General features: G+C 53.8%; 1 protein-coding gene across 1 annotated transcript; it reads right to left on the reverse strand.

Moving 5' to 3' along the window:
- Window positions 1-4,281: 4,281 nt before the first annotated feature.
- Window positions 4,282-10,765, reverse strand: TEKT3 (tektin 3). Its single transcript, XM_063175735.1, has 7 exons — window positions 10,190-10,765; window positions 9,589-9,672; window positions 8,299-8,369; window positions 7,955-8,098; window positions 6,404-6,626; window positions 5,745-5,899; window positions 4,282-4,513 (listed from the first exon to the last, which is right to left on the reverse strand). The coding sequence occupies exons 1-7, from the start codon at window positions 10,763-10,765 to the stop codon at window positions 4,282-4,284; spliced, it is 1,485 nt and encodes a 494-aa protein (XP_063031805.1).
- Window positions 10,766-13,226: the final 2,461 nt, after the last annotated feature.

Genomic DNA, 13,226 nt, shown 5'->3' on the forward strand with positions numbered 1-13,226 from the left:
TTCCGAGGAGGGTTTGAAATGCAAAGGGCAGGGGCCAAGTCTGCGCTGCCATCAGCAATCCCCTCCTGGGGGCTGGGGAGGGAACGGGGCGGGGACAATCCTGTTTTCAAACGACTGTGCCACCAGGAAAAGGAGGAGAGCAAGATGTGGTTTGGCTACACTTTGGGCAAGATCTATGGTGCTCCCTCAAAGAACACACATGCAGACATGCATATGTATATATACATATATATACACATATATATATGTGTGTGTATAATATACATATATTGTGTATAATATACATATATTGTGTATAATATATAAATAATGTATATATAAACATATAAAATATATTTATATTTACATATACATATATGTAAATATAAATACATTTACACAGGTGGAATGGGTATTGGCAAAAAATATTTCAACCAGAAAAAAACATAGAGGGAGACTTTATATTCAGCAAACTTCAATTACAAAGGATGTCTAATGTATCTTGGAGGCACTGACTTATTTTTCCCGATTTTTTTTCTACCAATTCAAGAAGAATTTATAAAATACTTTAGTCATGTCTGCATTCATGCCCCCAAACCAACTTCATCCAACTTTTTGCTTTCCACTCCAAGCCAGTGTCAGCACTGATAGAGCCAGGCTGAATTCACAGGAGAAAAATCTCACTGACTTAAAGGATACCAACATTTACCTACTGACCCCAAAACTCTCAAAAAATCACGTGAGCTCCCCAGCTGGGACTGGGAACATCTTCAGGCACTTTCTGAGCTGCTGCCTCGTGCTCCTCTCCAGCATATTTATAAAATATAAAGTATTTTACAAATAGAACAGAGCAGACCCTACAGAGGGCCCAGGTCTAACCCAGCTTCGAGCCTCACCTTTGCCCAGAGCGCTGAGTTTCACACCTTTGGCCCCAGCAGTGCCAGGGGTGGCTCCTTGTCTGTGCCCTGCAGGGTCCCTAGAGGGCCATGGCTGCCCTGGGCATCCCTGCTGAGGCACACAGCAGAAGCTGTGCGAGCTCCCAGAGAACTGGGACCAGAGCATGTGAAACAAATCCATGGGGGGATATTAAACCCAAGGACAGCCCTGGTGGCTCAGGAAGTCCTTGGGATTGCTGGAAGCTGGGAAAGTGGGCTGGGAGAATCTCACAGAGCTCTTGCTGCCTTCTGCTGCTTTTATCTCAGCATCTCCTGTTGGCTCTGGCAGGGGCTGCACCAGAGGCTGCGCTGTGCTCTGAGCCAGCACAAGCATTTCTGTGATCCTACACTGCCCAAATTTTCCTTTAGCATTTGGCCAAAGTTTTCGCCCTTTTTTTCCATAATAGCAATGAGTTTAGGGTTGGTTTTTTTCTGACTGCTGATGCTGTTTGGGGAATTCTCTCTCCCTTGAGCTCAATAATCTGCACTAGTTATGCAATACATTGTTAACATGGTTTTTGGCAAGCTTTGATTTCACCCAAATTCATATCAGACTCTTCCAGGACATTCAGTGATTTTTGTTTTCTTAAACAACAAAATCTGCTTTCTGAGAAGTTTCTTGCTAGCCCTGCCTGGAGTGTTCACCTGGATCCTGGACTGACACAAAGCAACGGTGTCCTGGGTTTATTAATTTATTGTCTCTCCTCCAGTCAGTAAGCAATTAATTTACACACCCAGCTCTGCAGCAGTGATGCAAATGGAATGATGCAGAAGGGTGGGAATATGGCTGTAAGATGCAAAGGAATTTCCACAGAGTAACTTTCTCAGCACTTGGCTGATAGAGGCAGTAATAAACCAGCAATAAATAGCAATAAAAGCAGACACGTCGTTCTGGTGGAGAAAGGAGCCATCCCCTCAGTACAGAAAGGCAGATGATGGGCCTGGGCTGTGATTTAGAAATGATCTCTGAAAGGAAATCATTTAATGGCACGGCAGCAAAGGCAGCTCAGCCATCAGCAGGAGGAGGCAGGGCAGTTGTTTCATCTCCCCAGCACATCAAAGGCGGCTCAAATCCCAAAGCCAGCCCTGCAGGGATTACATGGAGCAGCTTCCCTCAGCAGCAGCTCTGTCATGGAAAGCAAATCCTCCCTGTGCAGGAGAGCCTGGTGTTGACTGGAACTGCACCCAGACCCATCCCTGGAGACCCCTCTGGCAGGGCTGTGTGCCAGGGCAGGCTCCCTCGGGGCAAGCAGAGGATTCACACTGAAACTCACACCGAAGCACATGTAGAATGCCCTGACCAACCTGTCAGGGGGGCTGGGGGATATCAGCTGCCAGAAGAAGTAACATCAGTTCTGTCAACTTATGGAAAACTGGCGTGGAGAGAACACAACCCCAGAGGGACCTGGGAATTCTCTAACATCTGGGAAACTGCTGCAGGAAAGTGGAAAGTATTTGTGAAAGAAATTAGACAAGCTGAAGCTGAAATTCCTCTGGTCATGGCTCGAACAGAGGAAAGAAACTCTTTGGCAGTGCTGTGGAAAGGAGCATCGAGAGGCCAGGACAGCAAGAGAAAATGGAGTTGGGTAATTGCAGCACCACATAATTGCTGGCAGTTAGAAGAAAGCTCTAAAGGAGCTGGCCATGGGAAAGATCAATGTTTGGGGAGCTCTGAGAGCAAACTTGGGGAAAAGCGGAGACTGATCCTGGTGTGCCCTCACCATAACACAGAGCCCAGATATTTCTGACATGACTCAAAGCAGAGATGGAAGTGAAGTGAAGGCAAAGCTGTGGCCGGTGCCAGGGCTTGGCTCCAGGTGCTCCAAGGCTGGAGCCTTCCAGGAAAGGGCTGTGGGTGCCTCTGCTGCCCCACACTCAGCTGGGACACGCTCCTGGGGCCCAAAGCGTGGCAGCTCTGCCTGGGAACCTCTAGAGTGGGTCTGCAGATGAGGGGAGCAGCCAAGGTCAGCGGGGCTGGAGACAGGAGCACAGGCAGGGAACAGCACGGGGCAGCCTGAGGCCACTGAGGGTGCTGGCAAAACCCGAGCTCAGCTGGCCCTGGCTCCTTTGGGACCCAGAGAAGTGCAGACTGGGAGGGTGAGGTCAGCTGGTCAGTCTCTCCTGCTCAGGCTGTCTCTTTCCTTTGGAAGGGTGACTGCTGCCTCCGACAGACTCCGGCCCCAGGACACACACAAAGTAGAGGAAATCTATTTTTAGTCTTGACAAAAGTGCTAGTGAAGAAAAAAAAGGTTGGAAAGACAATTGCTTCCTGTTTAGGGCTGGTGCTGGGAGGGAGATCCTGCCAGGATGGGGAGGCTGGGCAGGGCAGAGGGTCCAAGGGGTGAGGAGGAGCCATCGGGGTGGCACACAGGGAAAGGGCTCCCAGCTCCTGTGAGCCCACGCTGGGCTGGGGGTCCCTGCCCTGGATTCCCGAGGGAGGGAGGGACTCGAGATTTGGCCCCCTTGGGATTCCTGGTGCCCACGGGCTTTAGGCTGAGCTCAACAGCTGAAGTTAAAAGACTCAAGAGCTGTGATAGCCTAAGGAGAGAAAGTGCAACGTGACTTTCACACTCAGCCTCAGATTGATTGAAGACTTATCCCTCTGGAGATTCCAGTACTTGGTAAATCAGGATTTACAGCAGGAGAAAAGGCTCCATGCAGCCAGAGGGGCTTAAACACCCATTAATCTCTTTATCTTCAAAGTGCTTTGGTGCTCCCGCCAAAGAACTACAAGTGAGAGGTTAAACCAGGAACCCCAACTTAAACCCACAGCATTTTCTTCAATGAACTTTCTCCAAGTCGAATCTACTTCCTCTTTTTAAAACCCCAACACTGACATATTTTATGGCATTTAACATTTTTCAAAAGCAAAACAATTATCATTAGAAATCAGCTTAAAATGCACATTTTTCTATTTTAGGAACAGCACAAACTGCAACTCTTTCCGGGACAGTTTGTGTTTCTTCTGCTGCACCATTAAAAATCCATCCTGGATGTCAGCAGCTCATTATTCTGACAAGTGGCTTTACTTCCCCTTGTGCCTTCTCCACATCACACACACTCAAAAGGAGGAAGACGCAACAGTTTTTCTCCTGAAAGCACAGCCTGGAAGGGTAGGGATGGATCCCCGTGGGTGGCTTTGGTGACATACAGGATATTTTCAGCTCCTTCCTGGCACGCGGTGAAAGAGAAAACACAAAGGAAAAAAGAATCATCCTGGTAACCCAACAAACAAAACACCCGTTTAATTTCCATGCGGAGTTTACAGCAGGAAATGAAACGCTACCAAAGCTGTGAAATTGCAACAATATATTTGCAAAGCAGCGGGGGGAAAGGGGGGACGCGTTGTGCCGTGGGTGCCGGGCGCTCAGGTGAGCCCGGCCGAGACGTAGCCCAGGATCTGCACGGTGCTGGGGTAGCTCTTGCGCATGCCCATGCAGCGCTCCTGGTCGATGAACAGAGAGTTGTTCTTGACCACCAGGTCGTGCTCCAGGACCCCCTTGGAGCGCACCAGCATCTGCAGCATGTCCTCGGAGGCACGCAGGCACTGGTGCAGGTTCCGCAGCGTCTCGTTGATCTCGTTCACCTCCTGGACAAGGCTGGAGAACAGCGGGACCCATCAGAGCCCCCGTGGGGTGGTGCCCACCCAGATGGGCCCTCTGGGCCCATCTGGGCACAGGGTTCCCCATCAGCACACTCAGGTGATTCCCACCCTCGTGCCCTGCTATGGGAGAGCTCCTCCCAACCTCCATGGGGAGGAGAGGAGAAGTTTGTTCTAAAGCTCTGGATATGCTCAGCCACATGTGCCAGAGCAGCTTGTGCCACCAGAACAGGGACGAGCAGCTCTGGTTTCCTATTTCTCTGGGCTTTTGGCTTTGTTGGCTCACCCTCCTGGATTTCCCTGTGCAGGGGTTCTGCACAGGAGACAAACTCAGCAGGACAGGACACTAGCAGAGGTAAAAGGGACCATGGAACAAGTGGAGGATGGGAAAACCAGCAGTGTGTGAGATGCTGAACCAGTTCCGGGGCTGGGTTTAAATCACTTTGAAAAGGGAACTGTGCTCAGAGGGCTCCCAGAAGGAGCTGTGAGCTTTGGGTGCCTCCCAGAGCTGCTACTGGGCACTCCCTGAGGCACAATCCCAAAGTCCTTGAAAGGATTTCCAGTGTGCCCACTGAGGGGGGGGACAGCTCCGCATGTGCACCCATCCTTGGAGCTACCCAAAAGGAAGGGGCTCTGTGCCCTCAATCTCAGCCTGTCAGAGAGCAGAATCACAGAATCATAGACCAGAATCCCAGATGGTTTGGGTTGGAAGGGACATTAAAGCCCATCCAGTACCACCCCTGCCATGGCAGGGACAGCTCCCACAGTCCCAGGCTGCTCCAGCCCCAGCGTCCAGCCCGGCCTCGGGTGCTGCCAGGGATCCAGGGGCAGCCACAGCTGTCTGGGAACCCTGTGCCAGGGCCTGCCCACCCTCCCAGAGAGAAATGCTTTCCCAATATCCCATCTGTCCCTGCCATCTCTGCGTTTAAAGCCACTGCCCCTTGCCCTGTCACTCTCTGCCTGTATAAAAGCCCCTCTCCCTCCTTCTCCTAAGCCCCCTTCGGGTGCTGGGGGAACACAGCAGGGAGAGCAAGAGGTTTATCCTCCAAAACTGAGCACAAGCAGCCAACTGGGTGAGGCAGGAGAGAAGATGAACCCGAGGGCTGGGACACCTGCTCAGTGCTTTAGGTTTCACCAGGGCACTTATGGAAGGAATATTTAGGGAAAACAGCCATTTTGCCATGCAGCGATGCTCCTGAGTGCCCCTGGGCCCTGGCACCCGGCCTCACCGGATCTGGGCGGCGTCCCGGCACAGCTCCACATTGGGTCTCCTCGAGCGCTCATCCAGCCGGGTCTGGGCCACCTTCAGCTGGACCTCTTTGTCCCTTATGGTCTTCTGGATTACTTGGATCTTGGTCTCGAGCTGGAAGATTTCCTGCCGTGTCTGGGGTGAAACAGATACAGGAATCAGTGAAAAGATATCTTCTCAAGTGATCACATCATTCCCTTCTCTCCTGCTGGTGCAGGAAAAACCCCAAGTTCAATAAACAGCCCCTGGGCTCAGGCCTCTGTTGCTCTGCCACATCAAGGCCCAGATCCAGCAGAGTTTTCAGGGAAAATCTCTTTGCTCTCACTGCCACATCAGAGGAGAGTAAGGAGCAGAAGAGGTTTAGGAGTGGTGATGGATCTATTGAATTACCAGCTTCCCAAATTTGCTGCTCATAAGAATGGATCATCCATCAGGGAAAGGTTTTAATGGCTCCTCATTTAAGGACATGCCATCAGCCTCTAGTGCTGGAACTTCACGGGTCTGAGCCCTTCCCAGGAAGCTTCCCACAAGTCCCACAGCTCCGAGCCAGGCCCCATCACTGCTGTCCCCCTGCCAGTGGCAGAGCAGGGCAGGGAGCGCAGGGACAGCCGCCGTCCCCGGGAAGGGCGGGGCCGGTACCTTGGCCAGGTGTGTCTGGATCTTGCTCTTGGCGTTGGCGATCTCGGTGATGCGGCTGGTGAAGGCGTCGTTGACCTTGCTGAACTGGCGCCACATCTCGTCGGCCGTGCCCATCAGGAGGCTCTCGGTGCTGGCGCGCAGCTTGGCCGAGGCCGCGCGCGCGCTCTGCGAGCGGAAGATGTTGTTGTCCGTGAACCTGGCCCACGTCTCGGGCACCGAGACCCTGCGGGGAGAGCACAGCCCTTGGAACACACTGCACACTGAGGCAGGGAAACCTGTGCTGTGAACTAAACTATGGGGAACTGAAACATCTGGACCCCATCCGTTTGATGACATTTATCAATTGAGGGCTGGACTCCTTTCATTTGATGATATTTATCGAATGAGGGCTGGACACTGTTTGTTTGATGATATTTATCAAATGAGGGCTGGACCCCGTTCATTTGGTGATATTTATCAATTGAGATCTAAACCCCACTTGTTTGATGATATTTATCAAATCATGGCTGGACCCCGCTTGTTTGATGATATTTATGAGATGCTCACAAGGATAACTTGTAAAAGTTTAGACAAACAAAAGATTCTCCCATAAAAAACAGAGTTTCCAATCGGTGCTCTGTTTGCACCTTCAAGGCATTGAGTGCCAAGGAATTCCCAGCCTCACAAGGACACACAGATCACAGTTCAGTCAATTCCTTTTGCTCACAGCACAACTCAGTCTCCCACTAAACCAAACGAGCTTTAGATCCCACTCCATTCCCTCTCTGTGCATTTGGGATGAAGTTCCTGCCTGTGCAGTAGTCCAGAACAAGATCAACAAAAGACTTAAATACCACATGAGCTCCATTTAAAACCTGCTGATTCTCAGCACATTTTACCCCGCTCTGAATTTCAGCCTCGATCCTCTGCGATCCATTTGCCTGTCTAAATATATCTGAGCTCTACTGTGAATAATTATTCAAACTACTAGAAAAATTGTCTCAATCTGTGCCTCTCCATAAACTTCATGGGTTTGTGTGAGCAGATTTATTCTCTCAGCCCTTTGCCACTTGGGCATCTCTCTGTGAGTGCTGGGTTAGGTCACTGTTCATTTACTGCAAAGCCAAAGCTGAATTCCTGGCACCCAAAAGCAGCAGAACCCTGTCCCAGGACCATGTTCTCATTTCTTGATTTTCTGGGTCATTTCAGCTCCCTGCCAGGCCCTCTCCATACAGGGCTGAGCTCCCAGACTTCCCATCAGTGAGGAGCACTCAGGCAAGCACTGAGACATCTCTGAAAACATGCACAAACTTAATGAGCTGTGCAGAGGTGGTGGGCTGAATTCGTTTGCAGGCTGAGCTCTGGGCCCTGATCTAATGTTTAATTAGGTTGGGCTCGCTTTTGCCTGCTGGGTGTTGGGTGTCCAGCTGAGAGCAGAGGGTTCCTCTCCCATGGAGAGCCCAGAGGGCAAGCTCCCCTCGGCGTGGTGTCTCCAGGAGGGATGGATGTGCCCTCAGAGAGGGCTGGGCAGCCCCAGCTCCTGCTCTGCCCCTGCTGGGCCCCAGAGCTCACGTGGCATCGATCCTCTCCACGCCCTTGAAGAAGTGGATGCCTCTGGAGGTGTTCTTCAGCTGGTAGCACTTGTTGTCGATGTGGTGGCCCAGCTGCTTGTCAGCCAGGTCCTTCTCCAGCTCCTGCCGGGCCTCCTTGTTGCACCTGGAGCCCACCAACAGCAGCCTCAGTGGGGATGGAGCCGTGGGACAGTTCTGTGCCCATCCTGTGCCCTCAGCCCCTCTGTGCTCCCAAAGCATCCCAGAGCCTCCTCCAGAGCCTGCAGGGACTGAACCCGCAGGGCTCAGCTGGGGCACAGCTGCAAACACACACCAGCCCTGCAGCAAGGGCCCAGCCCTCCTTACATGATCTGGGCATTCACTGTGTCCAGGCACTTCTGCAGCCGCTCCCGGCAGGACCTGATGATCTTGATTTCCTGGGCAAAGGCAGAGCAGCCCCATCAGCATCGTGCTCAGACATCCTGGGCACTCCTGCCCTGGGGGCACGCAGCAGGATTTCCCCTTCCCACACAGCAAGCACGGGCCAGTGCCCTGGGCCAGGGGTGCCGCACATCCCCATCCCCAGTCCCGGGGCATTTTCCTCCTCACAAGAAATCCCATCCATAGGGAACAAGAGAACTTTGGTGTCAACCCGGTTTAGGGGTTTTCAGTTCTAGGCAGGGTTCAGCTCCCCCGGGGGAAGGCTGGTGCTGCTCTCAGCTCCCTTGGTCCAGCACAAGCCTGTTGTACCCATAAGGGTTTCCAGACAGGTGATCAGTGCTCCAAACCCAGGGGTTTTCAATCCCTCCTGTCTGCAGAAGCCAGCTGAAAGCACAGCCTAAATGCATCCCAAACATTAAAAAACCCAAATGGCATTTTGGAGATACCAGCTCTGATAATTTTCCTAAACCCTCATGACCTTCAAACTAATCTTTTAATTTTTCAGGGCCTGACTCATAACAAAATATCTTTTAAGAGACCAGTGGCTTCACAGGCCCAGGGGCTGCAATTTCCTTCCCAGTTCCGTGAGGCTTTTGCAGTGATTATATTTCACTGTACCCTGCATTAGGGTCCCATTTGCTGTGCCATGCTTGCTTTTAATTCATGATTTAAAGCAGTTTAGATAAAGGCAGGCAGGAGTGCAGGTTTTTATGATTTCTATTAAATCCATTGCCTGAGCACGCAGTGACAGTCCTGCTGCAGCCACTCTGCCCTGAGCAAAGCAGAGCTGGGCTAGTGCAGTTAATATCTTTTATTAGCCCAACGAATATAGCTGGGGAAAGCAGACGCGCTGTCGGGCACACCCTGCCCTCTCCGTGTGTGTGCAATACACAGAATGTGCTGCAGACACAGATCACACAAACAAAGTGAGGTCTGTGCAGGCAGGGCTCAGAAAGACAGAACCATTTCACGGGCTCCCCAAAGAGGGTCAGAGGACCCTGATGAACCAAACCCCACTCCTTTCCAGCTCTTCCTTCCTGTCCCGGGGCCACGCTGCTGGGTGGGAGCACCAGCCCCTGCCCAGCAGGTTTGGGGGTTGAAGAATTCAGCACCTCAGCAGTGCTGAAGAGCCAGTGAGGGAACAGGACTGCCAGACTTGTTCAGAGGAGTTTGGGTAGAACCAGCTGTGTCACAGGCTGAGTGTGCCACACTCACCGTGACAAGCTGTTTCTCCACGTCGTCATTGACCAGGTCGATGCCCATCCTCTTCTCCCGGTTGAGCAAACACTTGTGAGCGACCTGGTGGGGACAAGGAGTGACATCAGCGCTGGCTGCAGGCACAGGGCTCCCCACAGGGACTGTGCCCATGGCAGGGGATGCAGGAAGGGAAAGTGCAGGTGGGCACAGGATGGCAGCCTGCAGAAAGCTGCCGAGGCAGCAGGGTTAGCTGACAGCAGCAGCCAAGTGCCACATCAGCAGGGAACCAAAGGGATGGAGCCCTTGTGTCCCCAGCCACCACAGCAAGTTCAGGGACCCCTATCAGGCCCGGTGTGGACCTCCCCAGAGCCTTGTAGTAAGACAGGCTTTTGTGTCCCAAGCCAGGATTTGGGATACAGAAATATCTGCTAAAACAAACACTGCAGTGATGTGCTCAGCATGTGCTGGAGGAGGATGCAGCAGATGCAGGGGATTTGTTTATCACTGACTCAGCTAATGGGCTCTTCTTGAAACCTTTCCAAAGTTACAGGGCTGGGATGGGCTTTATGAGAGGTTTGAGAGGCTGCAGATGTGTGGGCTGGGGATGCAGGGTCCCTACCTGGAAGGGGCCCTCGGTGTCGGCCAGGGCTCTCTCCAGCCGTTTCTGCATGTCCATCAGGGAGTTGGTCTCCCTGATCATGGCATCCAGCTCGATGCAGAGCTCGGACTTCCAGTACTCGATGTCATTGATGCGCTCGCCCAGGTTCTTGGTGCTCTCCCCCTGCGTCCTCTTGGCCTGCTGGTACACGTCCTTGATGGTGCGCGTGAGGTCGGCGCGCAGGCGCTCCGCGTTGTGCCGCGTCGTCTCCGACTCCTTGTAGTTGGTCATGTTGGACCTGTGCCAGTCGTCCAGCGTGTGCCGGGTGAAGACCCCGCTGGGTCTCTCGGAAATGAAAGGAATCATCTTGGTGGGGGGCAGCCCCGGGAAGCTCTCGGTGAGGGGAGACAGGGTGGGGTTGAGGGCAGCTGCTTTGTAGTAGGAGTTGGGCATCCATGGCATGTTGAAGCTCTCGGAGGGGTTGAAGGGAATGCGGTTCTTGTAGCCAGCGGCCGTGTGGGTCGCTGGCAGGACCTTGGGAGGGGGTGGCCGTGGCTGGTTAAACTTGGCTTTCAAGGGATAGCCGTAGAGTTCCATCCTGGAATGCTGCTGGTGCGGGTCCTGCACAAAGGGGGCAGAGGAAAATCTCGCTCAGAAAGTTCCTGTGCTCGTGGTACCTCTTACAGCAACACCCAATGGGTGATGGGACCAGCCCTGCCCAGGGCACCCACACAGCCCCTAAATCTCCTGAACGCAAATCCCCTCTGACAGCATCCCAGGCATCTGGATAGAGAGGGATTTGAGACCAACTTTGTTGTTGGTATCTCGTGTCAGGTCTTGAAATGAGGAGAGAGAGAAATCATGGCTGCTTAGGAGGATGACAAATTTATACCTTTGTTTTCCTTCTTCCTTAATTCCTTATTTCCCATTACCCCTTCATTTTCCCTGTCAATCTAATGACCTCCCCTGGCAGGGTGGGCAGGCCCTGGCACAGGGTGCCCAGAGCAGCTGTGGCTGCCCCTGCATCCCTGGCAGTGCCCAAGGCCAGGCTGGACACGGGGGCTGGGAGCACCTGGGACAGTGGGAGGTGTCCCTGGGACAGTGGGAGGTGTCCCTGCCATGGCAGGGATGGGCCCTTCCAACCCAGGCCAGTGAGTCTCATCCCAGGATCCAGCCTGGCCAAAGGCTCTGGGATGGGCAGTGGGACACTCACACCCCCAAATTGAGCACAAAAGCTTTCCAGGTGTGACTGGCTCCGAGTCACCTCGGCAGAACCGAGGAGGAGAGGTCTGTGATGAGCTCCAGCAAAGCCCCTGCATGTGCTGCTCCCACAGACGAGTCCCTGCAGCCCTTTGTCCCTGCTGCGGACAGGCCACTGCCATTCCCTGCCTTATTTACCCGGGGAGCAGGTTTTGGACACTGGGGGATGCTTTCCCTGGCTCCCACCCTGCCACCAAATCCTTCCCCTTCAGACACCGACAGACACGTGTTTGAGAGGGGAAAAGCCTTGGGAATGGGCTGGATTTCTTTCCTAGCATTTCCAGCTGGAATGAACGCCCTTGCACACCCCTGGGGATGAGCCAGGCTGGGATGGGAGCTGCCAGCGCCCCTGGGCATGGGCACAGGGCTGGGTTTGGGGCTGGGGTCAGTACCGGCTGTGCGGGGCCTCCCTCGGCGAGCACAGCTCCCCCTCAGGCCTGGGGGTGCCCAGGGGGGCTGCTGCTCATCTCTGGCTCTGGGGTGGCGCTGGCACTGCCCGCCTCTGTGTGCCCGTTGCCATGGACGGGGTTCCGTGCCCAGGCTGGGTTCTGGATGGCTCTGTGACGCTGGCCAGGCTCTGTGACCCGTCCTGGCCATTGACCCGCCCTGCACAGGCTGGCTTGGCCTGGAGCAGGGACAAGAGGGGCTGGGATGGGTGCTGGGCGAGCCCAGGCACCCCAGCTCACCCAGAGCTCTCTGCCCAGCCTCTGGGAACACCAGCTCTGCTGTGGCAGCTTCCACATCTCACCTTCCCCACAGGGATATCTTCATCTTCTTCATTGCCCGGCTGTGTCCACGGCTCATCGAGGACCCGGGCTGGTGTTTCTGCCCTCTCACAGCCTCAGTTTCTCCTGATTGCCCCAACTCCTGCAGCTGCAGACTGGGACTGCACTGAGGGTTTCCCAGGTCCTGGTGACTCCAGGCCACCCTCCTGAGCTGGCTCCCTGTGGCAGCTCTGCCTCTGGCCAAAGAGTGACAGAAAATGGAACACAGAGTGCTTGGTGGACACAAAGTGCAGCACATCTTCATTCCACTCCAAACACACGTCCTGCCTCAGCCGGGGCAGGAATCAGCACCATCAACCTGAAACAAACCATTCAGCCCATCAGCTGGCTTTTCTGCAGCCTGAGCAGATAAATGATGGCAGTGAAGGCCTGCCAAGCCTGTCTCCAGCAGGACACCCAGCCTGGATCAGCCCAGCTCTGCTCCCTGCACGCTCCCAGCTCAGCCCGGCTCTCACGCCCTGCCCATGCTAATTCTGTTCAGATGAATCACTGTCCGGCCAGGGACACCACTGATGTGGGAGGCAACCCCAGGGCTCTGGAAGCATTTGCTAAATTAGGCGATAATCATTTGATAACGTTGTAAATGGCCCAGGGGTGCTCTGTGCAGCTGGGCAGGACCTTCTGGGCCAGCACAGGGACAGTGGAGACATCATGGGGGGACAAACTTGGTCCCACAGAATCACAGAATGCCCTGAGCTGGGAGGGACCCACAAGGATCCCTAGGGACCCCTGGCCCCGCCCAGACCCCCAAAAATCCCCCCTGGGCATCCCAGCCTGTCCAATCCTGAGCTCTGGCAGCCCCAGGGCCGAGCCCATTCCCTGGGCAGTGCCAGCATCTCTGGGGAGGAACCTGTTCCTAGTATCCAAAAGGATGTGTGCATACTAAAAGCTGCAAAAATAAGAATTGGCACAGGTAACACAGACAAATACCACAGTGACTCTCAAACAGCTGCCAAGTGCACAGTCTGTGATCCCAGAATCCCAGATCTCTGAGTACCCCAGGGAATTGGACA

This window comes from Melospiza melodia, chromosome 24 (assembly GCF_035770615.1).
Source record: "Melospiza melodia melodia isolate bMelMel2 chromosome 24, bMelMel2.pri, whole genome shotgun sequence".
Lineage (NCBI taxonomy): Eukaryota > Metazoa > Chordata > Aves > Passeriformes > Passerellidae > Melospiza > Melospiza melodia.

Coding starts and splice junctions, on each gene's coding strand:
- TEKT3 (XM_063175735.1), bottom strand. CDS start 10,765: ATGGAACTCTACGGCTATCCCTTGAAAGCCAAGTTTAACCAGCCACGG. Junction 8,099..8,298: donor ACAGTGAATGCCCAGATCAT/GTAAGGAGGGCT, acceptor GGTGGGCTCCAG/GTGCAACAAGGAGGCCCGGC. Junction 4,514..5,744: donor CGGGACGCCGCCCAGATCCG/GTGAGGCCGGGT, acceptor GCTGTTCTCCAG/CCTTGTCCAGGAGGTGAACG.